Genomic DNA, 22,157 nt, shown 5'->3' with positions numbered 1-22,157 from the left:
GTCGGCACGTTGTTTTTTCTTCTACTTTGTGTTTAATGATCTTTCCCCTAAGTAGATTACATTACTAATTTCTGTGATTATCCAAGTAAAAATTAAAAAAAAGACATAAAATACAGTCCCCAACGCTTTCCTTGGCCTCGCTGACTGTTGGCTTCTTTTCTTCATGTATTATAACGAGCACCCTCATTTCCCCTTAATATATCTGCTTGTAGCTTACGGGGGTCTCGGTTCTGGCAGTCTTGAAGCCATAGGTAGCGTAAGAGGGTTCTAGCACAGCTTTCGCCCTCGCTCTTGATCACGTTCTACGTGACGCTGGCGGTAACACAGGACGTTCCACGTCCGCCGCTATGGCTGAGGGTGGCGCTGGTGAACACTCTCAAGGTTCGTATACAGACAAACATTAATACCCAAGAAAGTAGCAGGGGGGACAGCGGCCGATGTAGCTCAGTTGGAAGAGCACCGGACGCGATGTTCGGAGGTCGTGGGTTCGGTCCCCACCGTCGGCACGTTGTTTTTTCTTCTACTTTGTGTTTAATGATCTTTCCCCTAAGTAGATTACATTACTAATTTCTGTGATTATCCAAGTAAAAATTAAAAAAAAGACATAAAATACAATCCCCAACGCTTTCCTTGGCCTCGCCGACTGTTGGCTTCTTTTCTTCATATATATATATATATATATATATATATATATATATATATATATAGTGAAATGTGGATCTAATAGTCGATTGGAACGTCTAGCGCTGGCAGTAATTCGGGCACAGCATGATCGGAATACCAGCCGCAGGGCACAGCTTCAGCGCAAGAGAGATGGGCGCCGGAGACCAGCGATGGTGATGGCGATGCCGCAGCGTTGTTTCTTCTTCGTCTTCTTTACATTTCCCCCACGTGAAGAAGTGGCCATCCTGGCGACTCACGGAGAAGAGACAACCAGAGGGTTGTAATACGGCTTCAAGCGGCTAACATGGACAACCTCACGACCGCGGCTGCGGTGGTCGGGGTGACTGGCTCGACGACATAGTTAACAGGGGATGTGCGTTTCAAGAGGCGGTAAGGTCCGTGGTATTTCGTTTCTAGTCTGCTGGTAGCAGGAACGCATAGCCAAACGAAGCTGTCGGCCATGAACGTCGGAGTAGGGGTATCCCTATCATGCTGATGTTTGCAATAGCCTTGAGTGTTGGAGGTAAACGTGCGAGCTAGCTGACGGCATTCCTCAGCCTTCTGTACAATATCGGACAAAGCACTGTACTCAGAGGCATCTGGATGGTATGGCAAAATTGTGTCAAGAGTACAAGATGGTTCACGGCCGTATAAGAGAAAGAAGGGCGAAAAAAACCAGTAGTAGCTTGGGTGGCAGTGTTGTACGCGAATGTTACGAATATGTAACATACATTGCGAGTATGTCCCCAAGCGTACGGTTGAAACGCTCCGTGAGGCCGTCGGTTTGCGGGTGGTACGCGGTTGTAGCCCCATGTATCGATTTGCAAGACGACAGGAGCTCTTGGACTACTTCGGAAAGAAAGACACGACCTCTATCACTGAGTAGCTCGCGCGAGGCGCCGTGTCGAAGAATGAAGTGATGCAGAAGAAAATGGGCTACCTCTCGGGCTGTCGCCGCGGGAAGTGCAGAAGTCTCTGCATAACGGGTCAGGTGGTCGACGGCGGCGATGACCCATCGATTACCGGCGGCACTGCATGGTAGCGGACCCTAGAGGTCGATTCCCATGCGATCAAACGGGCGAGCTGGACACGGTAAAGGCTGGAGAGGACCAGCGGGGGGGGGCGAGAGATCTTGCGTTGTTGACAGGCAGCACAAGAGCGAATGTAACGACGTACGAAATTGTTCATTCCCCGCCAGTAATACCTCTGACGAATTCGATCATAGGTTTTCAGGACGCCGGCATGAGCGCTTTGCAGGTCAGTGTGATGGTGGGCACAAACCTCGGAGCAGAGATGGCGCGGAATGACAAGAAGCCATTTTCTGCCATCTGAGTTGTAGTTCTTTCGGTAGAGGAGGCCGTCCCGAATGGTAAAATGGGAGGCCTGTCGGCGGAGTGCCCGAGGATGCATAGCCGCGGAAGTAGTGCCAAGGACATCTAGCAGGTTAGAAACCCAAGGATCTTGTCGTTGCTCGAAAGGCATATCCTCAATGGTCAGTGCTGACAAGGAGGCTTGAGAAGGGGATGATGAGTTAGGCGAACGCACCGGTGACCGAGAAAGAGCATCGGCGTCAGAGTGCTTGCGGCCAGAGCGGTACACTACACGGATGTCGTATTCCTGAAGCCTGAGGGCCCAGCGCCCGAGACGGCCAGACGGATCTTTGAGAGACGCGAGCCAGCAGAGAGCGTGATGATCTGTAACTACTTCGAAGGAGTGGCCATATAAGTAAGGGCGGAACTTCGTTATAGCCCACACGATTGCTAAGTACTCCTTTTCGGTAACGGAGTAGTTGGACTCGGCTTTGGTAAGAGCACGGCTTGCGCTGGGCGAGGACGGCGACGAGGCCGACACCACTGGCATCGGTGTGAAGTTCTCTTTGGTCGTAATGGCGAAAGATTGGCGGTGACGTCAGAACATTGCGCAGTGTCGCGAATGCATCATCGCAGGCTGGCGACCAAGAGGAAAGGTTAGGGGTGCTTTTCAAGAGCTGTGTAAGGGGGGCTATGATGGTTGCGAAATTGCGACCAAAGCGACGAAAGTACGAGCAGAGGCCCACGAAGCTTCGCAGTTGTTTCAAAGTGGTCGGTTTCGGAAAGTCAGCAACGGCGCGGAGCTTCTCAGGATCAGGCAGAAGACCGGCGCGGGTTAAGCAGGTGAAGACCTGGCGAAGTCAAGTCAGGTGGGTCGGGAAGTCGGTTGAAAAGACGACGATATCACCGAGGTAGCATAAACAGATGTTCCATTTCAGGCCACGCAGTACATTGTCCATCATTCTTTCAAATGTGGCTGGGGCGTTAGAGTCCGAACGGCTTAACATTAAATTCGTATAGTCCGTCCGGAGTAATAAATGTGGTCTTAGCGCAATGCTCCTTTGCAATGGGCACCTGCCAATATCCAGAGCGGAAATCGAGGGAGGAAAAGAATTCTGCGCCTTGGAAGCAGGCTAGGGCATCGTCGATTCGTGGGAGGGGATACACATCACGACGAGTAATTTTGTTGAGGCGGCGATAATCAACACAAAATCGTATGGAGCCATCCTTCTTCTTAACTAGGACCACAGGAGACGACCATGGACTACAGGATTCTCCAATTACTCCGCGTTGCAGCATGACATCGACTTATTGGGCAACAACACGGCGCTTAGTCGGGGACACCCGATACGGCCGCTGATGGAGAGGTGGGTGAGCGCCTGCGTCAATGAGGTGAGAAACAGTCGTCGTGCGGCCCAAGGAAGATTGCGGGATGTCGAAGGAGGAGCGGAATTGGTGTAGAAGGTCAAGAAGTTGCTCGCGGTGGCGCGGCTCTAGAGCGCTGTCCACAGAATGGTCAAAAAGGTCCCACTGTAGCGGATCTAAAGCCACACGAGTTAGAGTCAAGGCGTCAACTTGGCAAACAGGGACTGACACATCATCAAAGGCGAACAGAAGGTCCACGGGCTCGATGCGGCCGAGGCACTCCCCTTCGATCAACATAACGGGAGACGCAAGAGGATTGGCTACCAGAAGTGTGTAAGCGCCGTTGTTCATGTCAAGGACGGCAAACGGCAGCGGTAAGTGGCGGCGGCGGCCGACAACGTTAGAGGGCACAAAGAGGACTGTCTTGGCGGTGGTAAAAGGGGCAGTGAGGGGAACCGGAACAGCGCTAACGGGTGGGATGGTTGTGTCATGAGCTACGAGGAGTTTGGCCGCAAAACGAGGACACGACTCGTGGAGCAGGGCATCAGGTGGTGCATCACTTGGTTCAATGAGCTCTACTTGAGGATTGGCGCAGTCAATGATAGCATGATGCCGGGACAGGAAATCCCAGCCGAGAATGACGTCATGAGAGCATGTGGGGAGAACGACGAATTCGATGATGTACAAGGCTGCAGCAATGACGACGCGAGCAGTGCAGACAGCTGTCGGCTGTATACTGTGAGCAGATGCGGTAAGAAGCGAAAGTCCCTCAAGGGGCGTAGTCACTTTTCGGAGGGAGCGGCAGAGTTTTTGGCTGATAACTGATACAGCGGCACCGGTGTCGACGAGCGCAAGAGTATAAACACCTTCAACGATGACAGCAGTAACATTTGCGGGATTAAGACGAGGACTTTGAAATTCTGTCGAATACGCAGTTCGTGCCTCGCTAACTGCGGCGGGTAGTTTTCCGGCTGAGTAGCGGGTCGTCGGCGCATTGGCGAAATGGAGCGGCGACGTGGTGATGGCGAACGACGAGGCAGGAAGTTCGGATGATCGGGGGATGCTGTTGGAGGACCCGATGGAACGGGAACTGGGGGGCCAAATAAGGTGGCGTAGGCCGTGCAGCAAAGGCCATATTTATTCAGCGTCGGCAGTAGCGTGCAGTGTGTCCAGGGATGCCGCAGTGGTAGCAAATGGGCCTGTTGTCGGAAGTGCGCCATGGAGATGGTGTCTGACGCAAGGAGGGAGCAAAAGCTGTTCGTGCCGAACGGATAGGGGACGAAGCATAGGCATATGCTGGCTCAGGAGGTGGACTTGAAGTAACTTCGGCATACGTGCGACGCAATACCTGAGGAGGAGCCGACGCAAATGCTGGAGCATAGCCCAGTGGCGCCACGCCGGGCGATGAAATTGTCGGCGTGAGGAACGGCATTGAGGGTGCGACTGGAGCTGGAATATATATATATATATATATATATATATATATATATATATATATATATATATATATATTAAGCGAGGATCCAGGCACTGGTAGCGGGCACTGGTAGTGATCAGGACCGGAGCGGGGGTGGCCTAGATTGCAGTCAGCTGGTTTGCAAAAATCACTTTCTCTTCCTCTTTCTCAGCGATATGCCCACCTAATCTGAACTTCTTCTTTACAATCTGGCCCCCGCAGAAAAGAGGAGCCATCCTGGCGATCTCAAGGAGACGAAAGGACTGCGGTATCGTAGTAAGGCTTCAAACGGTCGACGTGAACAATCTCACGCCCACGGCGGCGAAGGTCGGTGGGAGCGGCTAGCGGTTCAACTAGGTAATTGAGGGGGGAAGTCTGATCGAGCACTAGGTAGGGTCCGTGGTACTTGGAAATAAATTTGCTGGTCAGACCGGATGGTGTCGATGGGACCCAGAGCCACACGTGAGCACCGGGAGAAAATTGGTGGACAGAGTGGCTGCTGTCGCTGTGCGCTTGTTTCTGGGCTTGCTCGTCCGAAGTGAGTGAGCGAGCCAGTTTGCGACATTCTTTAGCGTGCCTGGCAGCTGCTGAAATCGATGTATGCTCTGAGATATCAGGACGGCAGGGAAGGATGGTGTCGAGTGGAGACGAAGGTTCACGCCCGTACAGCAGAAAAAAATGGCGAGAATCTGGTAGTTGCTTGAACGGCGGTGTTGTAGGCGTAGGTTATAAATGGGAGAATCTTGTCCCGATCGGAGTGATCGGAGGCAATGTACTTGGACATCATATCACCTAGTGTGCGATTGAAGCGCTCTGTCAGTCCGTTGGTTTGAGGGTGGTACGCGCTGGCTGTCCGATGGATGGTTTGACATTCGCGTAGGAGCGCTTCGAAAACCTCGAGATTTGCCTCGATCACTTAGAAGTTCACGGGGGCCCCGTGCCGCAGAATGAAATTTTAAAGAAGAAAGGACGCGATAGTGGGTCCGGTGGCATCCAGAAGTGCTGCTGTCTCCGCATAGCGAGTGAGGTGATCGACGGCCACGATTATCCCCGCACTTCCACCTGTTAAGCGGGGTTAAGTGTTAAGCGGGGATCCAGGCACTGGTAGCGGGCACTGGTAGTGATCAGGACCGGAGCGGGGGTGGCCTAGCTTGCAGTCAGCTGGTTCGCAAAAATCACTTTCTCTACCTCTTTCTCGACGATATGCCCACCTAATCTGAACTTCTTCTTTACAATATATATATATATATATATATAGCATAAGTAAATAGACGTACTTGGTTGCTAGAGGTTACATACAAGTGAAACATTGCTTCATACTGTTTCCAAGTTTATTTGTAGTCGACGTTTCGGCAGGAGTCCTGCATATATATATATATATATATATATATACATATATATATATATATATATATATATATATATATATATATATATATATATATATATATATATATATATATATATATATATATTGTCACAGCGTGAAGTCTAGTCAGAAGTAAGTCACCGCGGGACACAGGTGTCACAGTGCAGAGGGCGGCAGAAAGCTGGCAGGGCCCGCCTTAACAGGAGACCTTCGGTTCTTCTCCTCGAAGAGGCACACGCTCGTGGTCAGCGCAGAGTGAAGGCAGGGCTTGAGAAAGGCAGGGCTCCTGCCGAAACGTCGACTACAAATAAACTTGGAAACAGTATGAAGCAATTTTTCACTTGTATATATATATATATATATATATATATATATATATATATATATATATATATATATATATATATATATATATATATATATATATATATATATATATATTGTCACAGCGTGAAGTCTAGTAAGAAGTAAGTCACCGCGGGACACAGGTGTCACAGTGCAGAGAGCGGCAGAAAGCTGGCAGGGCCCGCCTCAACAGAACTTCGGTTCTTCTCTTCGAAGAGGCACACCCTCGTGATCAGCGCAGAGTGAAGACAAAGACTGCACCATGTCATTGCCGCCCCCCCCCAGGTACACCCCCCGGTACAAGAAGGATCGCCCCGATGCTGTATGTGTGGGCTAGAGATGAGAAAACAAAAAAAAAACACACATTGCACGCAGGGCAGTTGCTCGGAGCACGGACAGAGTCAGCACTATCGGTCGTAATACAGTTTCAGGCGGACCACGTGGACCACTTCGGGGAGCACGGTGCTCCGGGACTTTCTAAATACATCAGGAGCGACCTCGTAGGTTAGGTCTCCAACTGGTCTTACCACTTTGTACGGGCCAAGGTATCCACAGAGGTGTTGCTCGCTGAGGCCTCGTCGGCGTCCAGGAACCCACACTCAGACACGGTCTCTAGCTGTGTACCGGGCATCCCGGTGTCGGAGGTTGTATCGTTGGGCATCGCGGCGTTGGTTGTTCTGAATTCGCAGCCTGGCCAGCTGACGGGCCTCTTCGGCGAGGGGCAGAAATGTGTGAACATCAGCTTGTTGGTCGTCATCTAGATGAAGTAACATATGGCCTGATCCATGGTAGTGAGGTGACCACGGTGCTTGCATCGAGGTCACCTCACGGCCATGGACCAGGTGGAAAGGTGACATGTTCGTTGCTTCCTGAATTATCGTGTTGGATGCAAAGGTAACGTATGGTAGCACTTCATCCCACGTTTTGCGCTCTACGTCGACGTACGTGGAGAGCATGTCAGCGGGTGTTCTGTTCAAGCGTTCAGTCAAGCTGTTCGTTTGAGGATGGTATGGTGTCGCCTTCCTGTGTTCATAATGACTGTGAATAAAAATCTGTTGCAGGAATTCGTCTGTGAATGCGGGACCTCTGCCAGTGATCAAAATCTCTGGTGTGTCATGACGCAGGACAACCCAATGGATTTTTCCGCTTATCGTGTAAGGTAATCCGTAACAATGATGACCCACCGATTATCCGAGTGTGAAATGAGAAATAGTCTCAGCATGTCCATACCAATCTGCTGGAAAGGCCTCGATGGCAGGTCTCTTGGCTTCAAGAATCCAGTGGGTTTGGTCGGCGGCACCTTACGACGCTACAGCTGCGACACGTTTTGACAGTGTGAAACGTCTGATTTAGGACAAGGCCAGTAGTACTTTTCCTTGAGCCTTGCAAGCGTGCGGGTGACTCACAAATGTCCCGCAGTTGGTTCATCGTGGCAAGCTTGTAAAATTTCATCAATCACGTAGACACATAGGTACAACAATCATGTACGGCGTTTGGCTGGCGGAAGTTTTTCTTCACGAGAACACCTTTGCGTATACATGACAATGACAGGACACGCTTGAAAGCTCTCATCGCAGTTGTACATGCGCCGTTTAGATAGTCCATAATGCGATGAAGTTCGGGATCTGCAGATCGTCTTTCTGCAAAGCACTCTGCGCTGATGTCATTAAGCAGTATGGCGTCATCAGGAATTTTATATGTGGGGGGATCTACAGGGACACGCGAGAGGCAGTCAGCGTCCGAATGCTGGCGGCCAGACTTACATGCGATAGTTACGTCGAATTCCTGTAATCGGAGACTCCATCTTACAAGACGGGCTGACGGGTCCTCTATATTCGCGAGCCAACATAGACCATGGTGTGTCAGTAACTACTTTGAACGGTTTCCCATGAAGATATGGCCGGAATTTCTACATTGCGCACACAATGACTGGACATTCTTTCCCTGTTCCAGAATAGTTCGATTCCGTTTTAGACAGGCAGCGACTGGCGTAAGCGATCACACGTTTTTGGCCGCCCTGAGTTTGAACTAGAATGGCGCTCAGGCTATGTTGCTTGCATCGGTGTGAAGAGCCGTGCAGGCGTTTTCATTGAAGTAAGCCATTATGGGAGGTGTTTGTAGGCGGCGTTGAAGCTCTTTGAATGCTTTTACGTGTGGTGTGTTTCAAGTGAAAGGCATGTCTGTCTTCGTCAGACGTGTTAGGGCCTCGGCGAGTTGAGCGAAATCTTTGATGCAGCGCTGGTAGTAAGCACATAAGCCAGGAAATTACCAAAAAGCTTTCTGGCCTTGTGGAGTAGGGAAGTTGGCAATGGCTGTCGTTTGCTCTGGATCCGGCAGGACACCAGCGTGGCTAACTACGTGCCCCAAGAACTTGAGCTCCGTGTAAGCAAAATGAAACTTCTGGTTCTTAAAAGTAAGGCCAGTTAATGTTTTGGCGTGGAACTTGCAAAACATTTTCAAGTCGCCGAAGGTGCTTCTCGAACATTGGAGCGAAGACCACAACGTCGTCAAGAGAAACGAGACATGTCTGCCACTTGAGGTTTTCAAGTACGATGTCCATAAGCCGTTGGAAAGTTGCCGGCGAAGAGCAGAGACCGAAGAGCATAGCCTTGAACTCGTAGAGCCCATCCGGAGTAATAAACGCAGTTTTTTCTCGTTCCCTCTCATCTACCTCTATTTGCCAATATTCGGATTTAAAGTCCGACAAAGAGAAATATTTCGGGAAGCAGAGAGGATCCAGATCATCGTCGATGCGTTTTAGTCGAAAGACGTCTTTCTTCGTAACTTTGTTTAGCCGGCGGTAATCCACACAAAACCTCAGCGTACTATCATGTTTCTTCACAAGAACGACAGGTGCAGCCCATGGACTCCGCGAGGGCTGGATGACATGGTCACGAAGCATCTCTTTCATTCTGTGGGTGATAGCGGCGCCTTCAGCTGGAGACACTCGGTAAGGTGACTGTCTGAGAGATGGCACGGTATCATCCGTTATAATGCGATGCTTGCCGAGATCGACTCTGCTAACATGTAAAGAATCGGAGAAGTTCACCCGATAGCGCTGGAGGAGCTCGCTCACATGGCGATGCGGCAATTGAGAAAACGCAGGGTTAATACCGAAGAGTAAATCGGTGGTAGGCCTCTCCACCTTAGTCTCTGACAGCGTCGCAAGTCGAGAGGCATTTTGAACGTACGTGATTACGCAAATGTGGCACCCTACAGTCTCAATGCCTAAATGCTGATGTTCACCGCGCAAATTCGTGATTAGGACATCTGCTTTGCCTCCTTAGAGGCGAATGACTCCTCTGGCTTCAGCAAGACTGCGTTCGAAAAGCAAGATCTCTTTGCTCTCCACAACACCTTCAAAGTTTCGCAGTGTCTTCGCAGCCACAAACGTCATCACACTGGAAGGGGGCGGAATAGTGACGTGATCATTAAGAATGTAGAGTGCTCTCGGTTGCTCTGAAGCACTGTGTATTGCGTTCTCAGTCGATAAGGTCACTGAATTAGTCCCCAGGTCGATAACGACTCCATTTTCTGGTAAGAAATTCATACCAAGGATGACGTCGTGGGATTACTGGGTAAGTACGACGAAGGTTGCTAAATACCTTTTTTCTTGCACTGTTACACTACAAGTGCAGGTACCGGTCGTCGTTATCAAGTGGCCTCCGGCAGTTCGAATTTGCGGGCATGTCCAGGGTGTAGTCACCTTTTTCAGAGTGGCGGCGAAAGGCCCACTCATCACAGAATAACCGGCGCCGTTATCCACGAGCGCTTTCCCGTCGGTTCCGTCCACTGAAAGGTTCACGTCGGCGGTTACACAGCGGGCGATGATCGCGAGTGCTTCAGATGTCGCTTTTGCGTGGACGTAATTGAGGAGGTTGAGCGGGAGGTGCTGGACGTATGTAGGCAGGAGCTTCTTGGGGCTGGCCGGGAGGTGAGCAGGCAGGAGGAGTGACTGCGGCGTAGGTCATGGCCTGTGGTGGTATTGTTGGTAGTGGCTCGGGTGGAGTGAGTACCTGGATGACCTCTTCCCGAACCAACTGCGAAAGGCAGGATACTTGGTGGGGGGCTGCCGTCGAAAATAGGTTTTGCAGCTCCTCGCGTAAGACGGCCCGTATGGTCTCGCGGAGTACGTCAGTGCTACCAGTGTCGGCGGCAGCAGCAATAGGGATGGACGGCCGCTCGTACGCTTGGATCGCATCTCTAGCGCCTTCTCGATGGTAGTGGCCTCGGACACAAATTCCCAAATGGTCTTGGGGGGATATCCCACTAATCCAACGAAGATCGGTTCCTTTATTCTCCTCATGAGATAGCGAACTTTTCTCTCTTCGGACATGTTTGGATCAGCGCGACGGAATAGCCTCATCATGTCCTCGAAGTAAACGAGGACGCTCTTGTTAGGGAGCCGAGCTCTCGTCTGTGGGGGCAGCTCGGCGCGTTCTTTGCGGAGAACGGTGGTGAAAGCTCGTGGGAACTGGTCCTTAAAGGGACCCCATGTTGTGATAGTAGTATCATGATTTTCGAACCATGTACGAGCTGCACTGTCCAGCGAGAAAAATACGTGCTGCAATTTCTGGTCATCGCCCCAACGACTCTACTGATCTACCCGCTCAAATTTATCCAGCCAGTCTTCCGGGTCGTCGCCTGGAAAGGCTTGGAAAGTGGGTATCTCCCGCGGCTGCTGCATCACGACGGAGGGCGCAGTGGTATCGACCTGCATCATTATGGGCGGTTGTGTTGTCGCCGAAGGCGGTGCTGGAGAAGATGATGGCGAGCTCACAGTACGGGAAAATAGCAGAGGCGCGAATTTGAGCTCAAGACCTCGACGCCGTCGGCTACCCTGATGGGTAGGCGTGATTTCGATGGTAGGAGTTCCCTGAGAAATATAGTCTCGGGTGGTTGGAGGTGTTCGGAGCATGGTTTGCGTTACCCAGCACCTGCACCAGATGTCACGACGTGAAGTCTAGTCAGAAGTCACCCCGGGACACAGAGGTCAGAGTAGGTACAGCGCACAGAGCGGCAGAAAACTGACAGGGCCCACCTCAATGGAAGAATGTCGGTTTCTTCTCCTCGAGGAGGCACACACTCCCGATCAGCGCATAGTGAAGATAAAGACTGCACCGTGTCATTATATATTGTTACGGACTATCAAGGAGGAAGAAGCGGGCAGTGGCGCGGGTAGGAGTCTGTTGCCGATGTTTTACCCAATATTATCTTGCTAAATATATCCCGTTTTGAACGGTTTCAAACGTTAAACTCCTTGAATAATCAGCCACTCCTTGCGACTACGGATTTTAACCATTTAAATTTCCATTTGAATGTGCGATGTTGTACCTCGAGGCAATGTGAGGTCTCCATGGTGCTCATGCGCTGTAGAATTCCTTCCCTCAATCTTTATTTATGTCGCTTTGAATTCACGCCGTTGAATCCTTGTGCGTCATGTAATGACGTGGAAACAATTGAACATTACATCCTCTCCTGCCGCTGGTATGCTACTCAGAGAAGAAAGTATTTAGAAATACCTCTTGCTCGCCTAGGATTGTCATTTACACTTCCTGTCCTCCTCTCCATTTGGTGCAACCGTCAAAGGGTATGCCCTAAAACCGGTGTGTGACTTACTTCAAAATTATAATATTGCTACTGGAAGATTTGTGTGTTAGTGCTGATCTATCTGAATTGTACTTTTTTTATTCTTATTTTTACTATTTAACAATTCTATTCATTTTTTCAATGCTTTCTATTAATATTGCCTCAAAATTTCAAATTATTTCAGCAACGCTAACTCCTAATTTTAGGTTATCTATAATACAGTCAAATCAATCGGCATTATCAATTATATTTTGTCACCTACAATGAATTCTGGCCAATCCCCCACTGTGTATATGTGCCATTATAACGAGGGAGAAGAAGAAGAAGAAGAAGAAGGGCGCGCTCGCGCTAGACCCGCTGGCAACTCATTAAACGAGATCTACCATCGTCATCGGTCATGTTCTGTGGTCTTCATCGGCTTGCCGCATCGTAACATTTGGTTGGAGGTGCTGGGTACTTCATCATCACCTCCCTCATCCTGGTTCGAAGCTGCGGCTCCCTGCGACTTCGTGCGCCGTCGGTTGAAGGTGAGGAGGCATCGCATATGGCTGTTCGCCAGCCTGCCAAACCCAGCAAGACCTTGCCGTTCCACCAAAAGAAGTGAAGCCTAAACAATTCCCATCAACATCTTCCTAACGAAGTTCTACTCTACACCACAGTTAAAAAACAATAATGTTTTGTCTAAAACCGCTGGACGTGGACGGTTAAGATTAGCGTGTATTTTGCGCGGTTGGAATTTTGCTATTGGACATTCCTTATCTGAGAAAAATAAGGCTGCCGCCCAGTGATAGTGCCTTGATGTGTATGTATTTTTTTCAGTGATGAAAAACGATATCGCAAAGGAGCAATCGAAGGCGCCCACAGTAAAGGGGTGATGCAATGCCTAAAATGGGGTAAAGCAAATTGGTCGAGAGATAGTCACTCCCTCACAAGTCAATTCGACGCAAGATTTTTTTAGCTAGCTTCATTACCACAAGAGATATCGGCGATTAAAAACGGCGTTCCTCCTTGCTTCCCTCAACTCATCACTCGGAGACACCAGAAAAAAAAAAGAAGAAAACAGCTCGGGAACTCTGCACCGCTAGCCCCGCCCACGAAGCGTCATCGGGTGACGCTCGGTTCTCAGACTTCCGGTCGTCGCGCCTGTTTTCCCGGAGCGTCGCCCATGCATTCACGGTCTCTGCCTTTCCGGTCCCGTCTGCGTTTGCATAGCTTTCAACCTTGTCTGCTGTCTTCCTCGGCCGCCGGTTTCTTCAGTTTCTTGACCTCTTGGAATTGTGTGCGACAGCAGCCCGAACGACTCGGGGCGTTCGCGAGCGCATACCTACAGGTGGGAAGCTGCTGTCCAAACATACCGGCAGCAGCCGCGGAGGGAGCACTTTCCTTGATATCTTTGTCCCATTCAGCGCAAATTAGCGTGCACTCCTGCCGAGCACGGCTTTCTACAAGATCGCTTTCTTCTCTCGCGCTGCCAGGGTCAGTCCCTATGCTACCGTCTTCTGCGGTTTGACCAACGGCGGCCGGTGACCCCTCGCGGAGTTGACGCGATAGCATCGGCTCTGCATGGATACTGGCAGACGATCAAGCATGCGAGTAGCCCGCGTGCAAACCTGTCGTCGTCGTTTTTAGTGCGGAGATGCTTTCATTATGGTCGGCGAGAGGCATCTGCTGTGCATAACGAATGGAATTTATACGCGTATCACCGACGAGAGTACGGACTGATGATCGCTACGGAGTTTGGATATCGGATGACAGGTGAGCACGAATTATTCATCGGCGAATCTTAAAATTGAAATTAACAAAAAGGATAGTATAGTGTTTTTTTTTTTTTTGAAGTCCTTTCGTACATCGTTTAAGAAGTGCCAATGCATAACGTGCACGCGTGTTTTATCTCATGTGTACGCATCTTCCGAGCCAGAATCGATGGCGCAAAACATCAGCAAAGCAGCACGGCACGTTCAGTTCGGCAGCGCAGGTTGTCACTGATTTTCGCAGTGACGCAAGAATCGCGCACATGAGCATGCGAGCGGCTACGCTAGAGACGCAGCGAAGCGGGTGATTCCAAAACGCCGTCCGCCATGGCTTCGGCGCAAATAAACAAGGCCTAGCGACGACCAGGGAGCAGCACACGATTGGAGTGCCGTCGGCCGCAGCGCCCACGGACGGCATCTCCGCGGTAACCTGCCGGCATCCGGTGCTGCACAGATATGGCGCGAAGTTTTCCACTTTCGCGATGAAGCTGAGGGTACACCTTTTTTTTTTGACGCACGTTCCATTTAATTATCAACAGCCGCACAAATGGTCGATTAGGCAAAGACGAGACGGGACAGGGGACTACAGTACGCTGCTGCGCCGTCGGTTGGTACAAGAAGGTTGATGCTGCCTATTTAATGGGTACGGTGTGAAATCGGACCAGCTGGTGCTCTTTTCGCACTCCTTTACCGACGCCCACTTTCAGTCGGACGCCACCACCTTTTCGGTTAACATCGCAAACCGAAGCGTCAAGCTCGGGTTCACGCATGCAGAGCATGCATGCAGCACTCGAGCAGACGACTTTCGCAGCTACCGGAAGTGTGTCCGTGACGTAGTGGCCGTCGCGGCTGCAGCCAATGGCAGCCTGTCGTGGCCTGTCACTCTCGGTACTTGTGACGTAGGCAATCACGGCAGAAGTGTTCCAAATCTCGCCGCCACGCGGAAATGGCGCAGCCCGCTAATTTCAAAAAAAGCTGTTTTTAAAAATTATTAATAAATCTCTGGATTTTTTCCGAGGAACTTTACTTTAGAAAAATATTCGGAAGCATTTGTTCTAAACATTGAAAACGTTTGTCAGGGACCTTTCTAGTCGTTTCATACCCCCTTTAAGTAGAATGTGGAGGCCTAAGATAAACTTCTCCCTGAACGCAGTTTTTCAATAAAAGAAAGAGCTGTTAAATAGAAATCTGTAGTATTGAATAAACTGAACCAAGGACAAACAAATAATTACATAAATTGACACCACCACCCCTTTTGTTAAAAGACTTCACCAATGTCAAGCCACCTTATAACATGCACATCTTAGGCAACGGCGCCGCGCTCTTAAAAAAAAGCTATTTTTTTTTATGTTGTAACGTGCATCCACTGATAGAAACAAAACGTTCTATATGTGATCAGTATTTTTCGGCTAAATATTTATTGTCTTCTCACGAACAAACATAACAACCCTAAAGAACCCCAGAATTAATTCCCATCTAGGAGAGAACTTGAAACCGTTTTTCCCTAAAGATCTTTTCAAGTCTACTGTTTAGGAAAGAGCAGAACAGTTTTCTAGGCGCCAAGAAGAGAAAATGGAAATTGAAAACAGGGATTAGTGAGTATATCTATTAAGTGGCAGTGTTTGCATCATAGAAAATATTTGTAAAAGGCGCCTGTGGGCCTTTTGTAGGGAAGCATGCACAGACGCCCTGAAAATAAAACGCCGCATGTATGTGCTAAAGAAAACTGCTTATTGCACGGTCTAACGTCGGGCCCGTATGCAAGCCACACGGGAGCACGTTACTGTCTTGTTGACCAGTGCCGATGTCGGCGTGTGCCCTATTTGCTGCGCCATTATTTAGAGTACCTTCTTCTAACCTCGCGCAATTGTTTTGCATTGCTGAAACCTGTACTGCCCACTCAGTCTTCTAGGAATTAAACAGTACCGAAGTGAAACGGGAAAGCAATACGATATGGAAGAAAGGCAAGACTGGCAAGTATATGCTTTTCAAAACTCGAAGGCACAATTGAAATACGGAAAGCACATTGATAATAGCCTCAACTATCATTCACGTGCTCACACACACACACAAAAACAGCGGCCTAAAAAATAAACAGCGTATTGTCATAGAGACATCGTTACTGCAGTTGGCAATTGAACAATGTATCGACCCCTCGCAGGACTACACGATGCAAGTGTACTTCCGTCAAAGCTGGGTCGATCCGCGACTACAGTTCGATGATCGTGCGGGAGACGTCGAGTACCTCAATTTGTACCAGCCTGAAAACATCTGGAGGCCGGACGTATTCTTCTCTAACGAAAAAGAAGGCTACTTCCACCATGTGCCCCGACCTAATTCATTTATTCGGATATTCTCAACAGGACGTGTTCTCTACAGCACAAGGTGAGTATACAGCTCTTTTTACCCGTACTTGTTGCTGAGCATATGGTCTTTAGCCGATATTTCACAAGAAACTTCATGCTGATTACGGCCTTTTTGGTTGAGTATTGGTTTCTTCTTTTGCTGTTTCCCTATACTCAGCGCTATTAGGTGCCATTTTAAACTGTGGATCTGATTCTTGAAAAAGCTTTTTTTTTTCTGGTTCATCATAGACAAGCAAAATGAAGCTAAATAACGGAGTAGTAAACATGCTAGTAATGATATCTTTACTCTCTGCATGTCTACTCTAGGAATGGCAAATCGTCGTCAGTTTCACGTGCACAATGCATGCCAGCATCTTTAAACTAAACTCGGTAGCGAAAGGATGCTGCCTTAGGTGGCTGCGTAATTATCGAGGAATATCTTGATTATTCTGGCCTCATGCAGAATAATTTAGTAGACACTTGCGGAGCTCTGTTGATATTCAAGACCTGTCCTTATATAGCGCATATGATAAACAATATTTCAAATAAATAGAGTGACTGCTGAAGGTCTGTAGTGACAGCGTACGTTTAAGGGAACAAACAGAAACGTATAGTTAGCCAGCGAAGACTTTATATTTCTTAACGGTAAAAAAATGTAAAAGAGCGTGCTGTTTTTGCATAATTTAAAAAAAATGTGTTTTTCAAACATGAAAACTTGTCACTTACTTTTTTTTTTACAGTTTTCGTGCTTACGCTATATGGCAGAGGCTAGTGAAGAGAACGTAAGGTAGATTGAAAAGCGCAAAATGAAATGGTTCAAGAGTTGAAATCGCTCAAGAGCGCAGCGGCAATTGGAGCATTCATTCTTCCTTCGCAGGTTGACTCTCAAGCTGTCTTGCCCAATGAACCTCAAGAAGTACCCATTCGATGCGCAGAGTTGTGCAGTGATCATGCCCAGTTGTAAGCAGTTCGCTGTCTGCACGGTTTAATGTTCTCGAATTCTTTGCTTTGTTTTGTGCCATCTTGTTCTGTGCCGTCAAATGTATGGCATTATCTTTTCATTTTAAATAAGATATATTGAGTTGCTTAAGGCTCTGTCATAAATAATTTGTTTGGATCAATACGCCTCTCAGGTGATTAAGAATAACTTTATTTCACCTATCCCGAGAATGGATGCGCGATGTCTGGATAACGTGCGTGGGCCTATCGATTAGTAGTCTGACGAGCTTAACAGCTTCTGGTTGGTGCGATCGGTTGCAACTAGCCACTCATACACGCGGCAGAACAGGGCTATCGGTGCCAGCAATGGTGTGTTCTCGTCGCTGATAGGCGTTGGCCTGACGAAACTTATTTTTATGTTGCGGTATGGACGTCACCTTTCTGCTTATGGAGGTAACGTACGCCAAGAATCTCAGTATGATTGTCCCTTAATTAGCTTTCTTTTTTGGGGGGATGGGGGATTCAGAGGCGATCGCTGTGATAGATGAGAAATATCACTACTTCACATAAGCCTACCTCGCGGGTGAAGCCGTCCAAGCCACTGACGATGTGCTTTGACCGGCAGAGTGAGTGCCGGCACCCAATTAATCTGTCATCACTCTGACATGCTGTGCTCACTCTCCGTTCGCCCAGTCCGATCAATTCACTACAGCGTGTCATGCAACAGAGTCTCTTACTGTCGCACCTGTTGGCTCTGACTGACCGACCTTGATTTCGCTCTCGCTATCCGTTGCTCCTTACATTCTTTTTCCGCAAGGGTCATCTCTCTAAGGTGGAAAAGTGTATTTAATTCTCCACACATTGCTTCCTCTATGTTTACTCTAAGAACATGTTCGCACGCTGAACAACATTTTATTACAGTTGAAGGTGGGCCGACAGGCAGGCGAGTGTCGCTTCCGGAGGGCGCTCTTTTGAGTACCCGTCTAGATAAGGGAGCAGGTGGACAGGCGGCTACCTGGTAGTTGTTTTCGATTGCAGCTGTGTTTTCCGTAACGTTTTCAACTTCCGGAGTTGGTTATGAAGAGCGGCTAGTTTTCCTGTAGGGGAGTTGTCTACCAGATGCGGCTTTAGTTTAAAGGTTGACGTCACGTTTGTCTCGGTTAGTGTGCAGGCGAAACAAAGTCGTAGGCCTTGTGGTGTATAGCTATAACCCTCCTGGAAAGGTTTCTTTCTGGAGATTAGTGCTGGTTTAATACTAAGAGTTGGGCTAGTGTTCCTTCGGTTATGAGCAGGTAACGAGTTGTTGAGGAAGTGTAACTGACAGGTAGCAATGAAAGTTTGCAACTCCTCGATAAGGGGTGTAGCGTGAGGAAGGTGATTTTTTGGACTATGAAGGCTTCTCAAAAACAACCCCGGTCTTTTCGACAAGTTGCAGTGAAAGGAATATAAAATCGAAGTCGCTAACTGAATCTTACGTTAGATTTAAACGCGCGTCTGGGAGGGAAGCGTGACGATAAAATTCGATTGATTAAAATTTCGTGAAAGAAGGTAGTCTGCTGTGCGAGCCGCACTGGAGGCACAATTACCTACAGACGAATGAATTGCTAATCGGGAATTGTTTTGTACTATTGCGAACGTTGTCCTTGAGGCGCACATGACTAAGACAGCATTCTGTTTGCAGACCTTTAAGAAAGTCACCGAAATACTTTGCCACGTCCATTCGGAGTTATTGGCAAGCAATGCTATCACCAGTGGCGGTTTCCCGTTAAATAGCAGACAAGGCACCATCTCCTGTCGAGAGAAACATAAAATTTCAAAACAATCTGTGCTAGACCTGGGAAGAACAGATTGTAACGCGATTGTGGTTGACGGCTGGCGTTTTCTCTGCACCAACCACAAACGAAAGAAATTTCGTAGTTGTACTTGAAGACAGGGGCAACTGCGAGTGTGTGGCAGTTTCGAGAACCGACCGTAAAGCAAGAAAAATAAGGGTCGTTTCCCACTTGCCGTAATGAGAATAATTTCTCCCAGCTTTGCCGGGCGGTTTCAAAATATTCGAGTGAAATATTTGCTCGTGCCCTCGAAACAGTGATCACTCGTTTCCTTCTTGCTCGAATGGCAAGGAGGGTGCAGATATTTCCTTCTCCACGGAAGACAATTGAATGCACAGGGGCGTCTAACTGACGCGTGAATAAGCAACTAGCCGTATCCACCTGCGTAGCGGTCCCAATTTAGCCGAAAGCAAACATGTTGAGTGTCCTAAATGACTTGTTCTTGTGCGGTGATTCGTTATGTATTTCAATTTATTTTCTGAAAGCATACCTACTTGATAGCGTTTTGTACGAAAGACCTCTAAGTGAGTACATTCTGCTCTGTTCATGCGGACTGCATGAAATATCAGGAAGGCTGGTTTACCAACGGATGGTAAATGTTGAATCCCTTCAAAAATGCAGCAGTGCCAGCATAGAATGAAATTGAGAAGAAGAAAAATGCGACCTTCATTAGTGCAATCATCGCAGCGCAAATGTAGTGTACAACATGGTTGACAAAAACAATCAACTAAATACAATTAGCATGGCGCAGTACACGCGCTTTGCAATGCTCTACATTCAGGCACGCTCTAACTTGAAATTCGAGGCAAGTTTGCTGACATCACCATGAGCAATGAAACAAAAATGCAATGAATTCCAATAAATATAAAGAAAACATAAAAAGAAACTAAACACGTACCTCGGCATAATCGAAGGCATGAAAGATGGAGATGTTGGCTTATACCGAATATCGAAGATGGCACGTGATAGTAGTGTTGGTAAGGTCCGAAATCTTTCCAGCATATATCTCCATTCCAAACAACAAAGATGAAGGAGCGCTCCCAGTGTCTCGTTTAATATTAGACTAATCAGGCTGATTTACCTTTATTTATCATTATATTTAGTTGATTCATCAGAGCATTTCATAAGGGTAGCGGTAGCAAAGTGAGCTTTCGGCTCAAGCATAAACGGGATCCTGAACTTGTTTGCGCATTTTTTACGATTACGAAAGGCCTCTTTTCCGTATAAGAACCTCAGTTCCCGACGGTTTCTCGGCCCATATGAATACTTTGAGGCAGGTCTTCCTCAGAGCATATTCATATTTGCGGCTCGCGGTCGTCGCAAAAACGATTTTTGTCGTTTCGTTTGGTTTTAGAGTACTTACGTAGCAACGAAATAACGTAACGAGTCGCCCAAAAGCAGTCACGCCGGAGGAGCCAGGCGCACGGCAAATCTTCGTGGGTATTATTTTCTCGGCGTGGTATTTAAACATTGCACCTTCTAAGCACGTTTGTCCAAGCTATCTTTATTAGTCTCGCGACATATATCTGAGTTTACGCATTAGTGCGGACTCGGTTCAGCAAGTACAAATGTAAAGACAGGACGAGAAGAGGCACGAACAGTCATACGCATACAGTGTAGCGTTGAATTTTATAATTATATCAAGCGCCCAGCCGAACTTTGTTTCTTACTTCAGGAGAAATTAGCTGTTTTTCTTACACAATGAACGCGGAAATTTTTTTTAACGAGACTATTTGGTTGCAAAACAAGCCTTCCAAAGAGGCCCAGAGAAAATTCTTCGTCATTTATTCCTTAGTCCATTGTTATGACAACCCTCGACAGAACACTAATCACTAGCTCCCTTTAGCCTCGGTGGGGCGGCCGCTTCTGTCCAGCGCCATAATAACCCTTCCCGAAGCTCGTTCGGCGCAGTTGAACAAGAAGTTAGCTGACGTTTTGCTTCGGAGGCGACGCAAAGTTTCACGCTCCACCAACAAGCGAAAAATGCGGCGTTGCTTTCGGACGACCAAACTTCAGCTCGGCTTTTCTTATATGGGTAGCTCTCATTTACGCGGCACCTCGGTTTACCTCCTTTTCTCGTGTGACATTGGTGCCAAAACATGGCCCTCTCATTTACATAATGCATGTCCGGGATCCCATTCACGCGTTCTGCCTTGAGCGACCCTAAATACTTGTATGTCTACGAAATCCAATTTCCTGTTTTAAATATTTTAGGCAGCTAGTGGAATGCAGAATCGAAAATCAAGCGAATGATCCTGTTTGCTCTTAAATAGTGTGAATGCCAGCTCCTCCGAAAGCCCATTTAGCTGTGCAAATTTTTTTTTGTTATGCAGACGGGTACACCACGGATGACATCGTCTTCTATTACAAGCAACCTGACGCTGTGAAGATTGGCACAGGCGTCGTCATCAAGGATTACGAGATAATTGGATTCCTGCAGGGCAGTTGCACGAGTCGAACGAGTACAGGTATGCTGACCAGGATGGCTTCGGTAGCTCTGAGATTACACCCCTCTGTGAATTCTGCTGCTCTCCTTTGCAATTAGTTTGTATATCGGCAAGCAAATGAGTATCCACTAACAAACAGCATGAATTATTCTTATGCATTGTGTAATAAATTTCTTTCTAGACCGGCTGTTTTTGACGACAAGGGTTTAAGCAGAGCTTCCGTCCGTCAGCAAACTTATCTGCGCTAAGAAGTCTGCTATTCTGGCAACGTTAAATGTGCAAGTCTATAGGTTAAAACTTTAGCCAGTGGTGCAAGATGCCGGGCTAGTTGGTACTGCATAATGAAATAAAACAGCGCAAGGAACGGGGCGAAACACGAAGGAAGGGAGACAAAGACACTGGCGCTGACTAACAACTGAAATGTTATTACGAAGCAGGACACATATATAAGGTACAAAGAGGGGGGTGTGGCCAAATGCGATCCTGCACAATCACCGAAACCGTGTAGTCACGTCCAAGAGTAAAAAACGATAAAAAGGTGAAAAGCCGAAAAGACTAAAAGCGATAAAAGCCACGGTGTAGGAGGCCGGGACTTAAAGTAAAACCGGTAAAACCGATATATACATAGCCAAAAAGGCAAGTAAAAGCAATAAAATATAACTGTAAAAAAAAAACACGGGACTAAAATCGTGGCACAAGGTGATTAACAAAAGTAGCGGAGAGGGGCATTCAAGAAAAAAGTTAAA

At 48.0% G+C, this 22,157-nt stretch overlaps 1 protein-coding gene across 1 annotated transcript in view; it reads left to right on the top strand.

The window, feature by feature from the left end:
* Window positions 1-22,157, top strand: part of LOC146187320 (glutamate-gated chloride channel-like) — an 83,772-nt gene that overhangs the window by 15,972 nt on the left and 45,643 nt on the right. Inside the window, exons 4-6 of the mRNA XM_084608190.1 lie at window positions 16,010-16,233; window positions 17,071-17,153; window positions 21,298-21,432. Coding sequence (XP_084464316.1) covers window positions 16,010-16,233; window positions 17,071-17,153; window positions 21,298-21,432 — 442 coding nt within the window. The remainder of the gene's footprint in view (window positions 1-16,009; window positions 16,234-17,070; window positions 17,154-21,297; window positions 21,433-22,157) is intronic.

Source organism: Amblyomma maculatum, chromosome 6 (assembly GCF_055883805.1).
Source record: "Amblyomma maculatum isolate TAMU_Amacu chromosome 6, ASM5588380v1, whole genome shotgun sequence".
In the NCBI taxonomy this organism is placed as follows: Eukaryota; Metazoa; Arthropoda; class Arachnida; order Ixodida; family Ixodidae; genus Amblyomma; species Amblyomma maculatum.
This window is presented reverse-complemented; position numbering and strand designations above follow the sequence as displayed.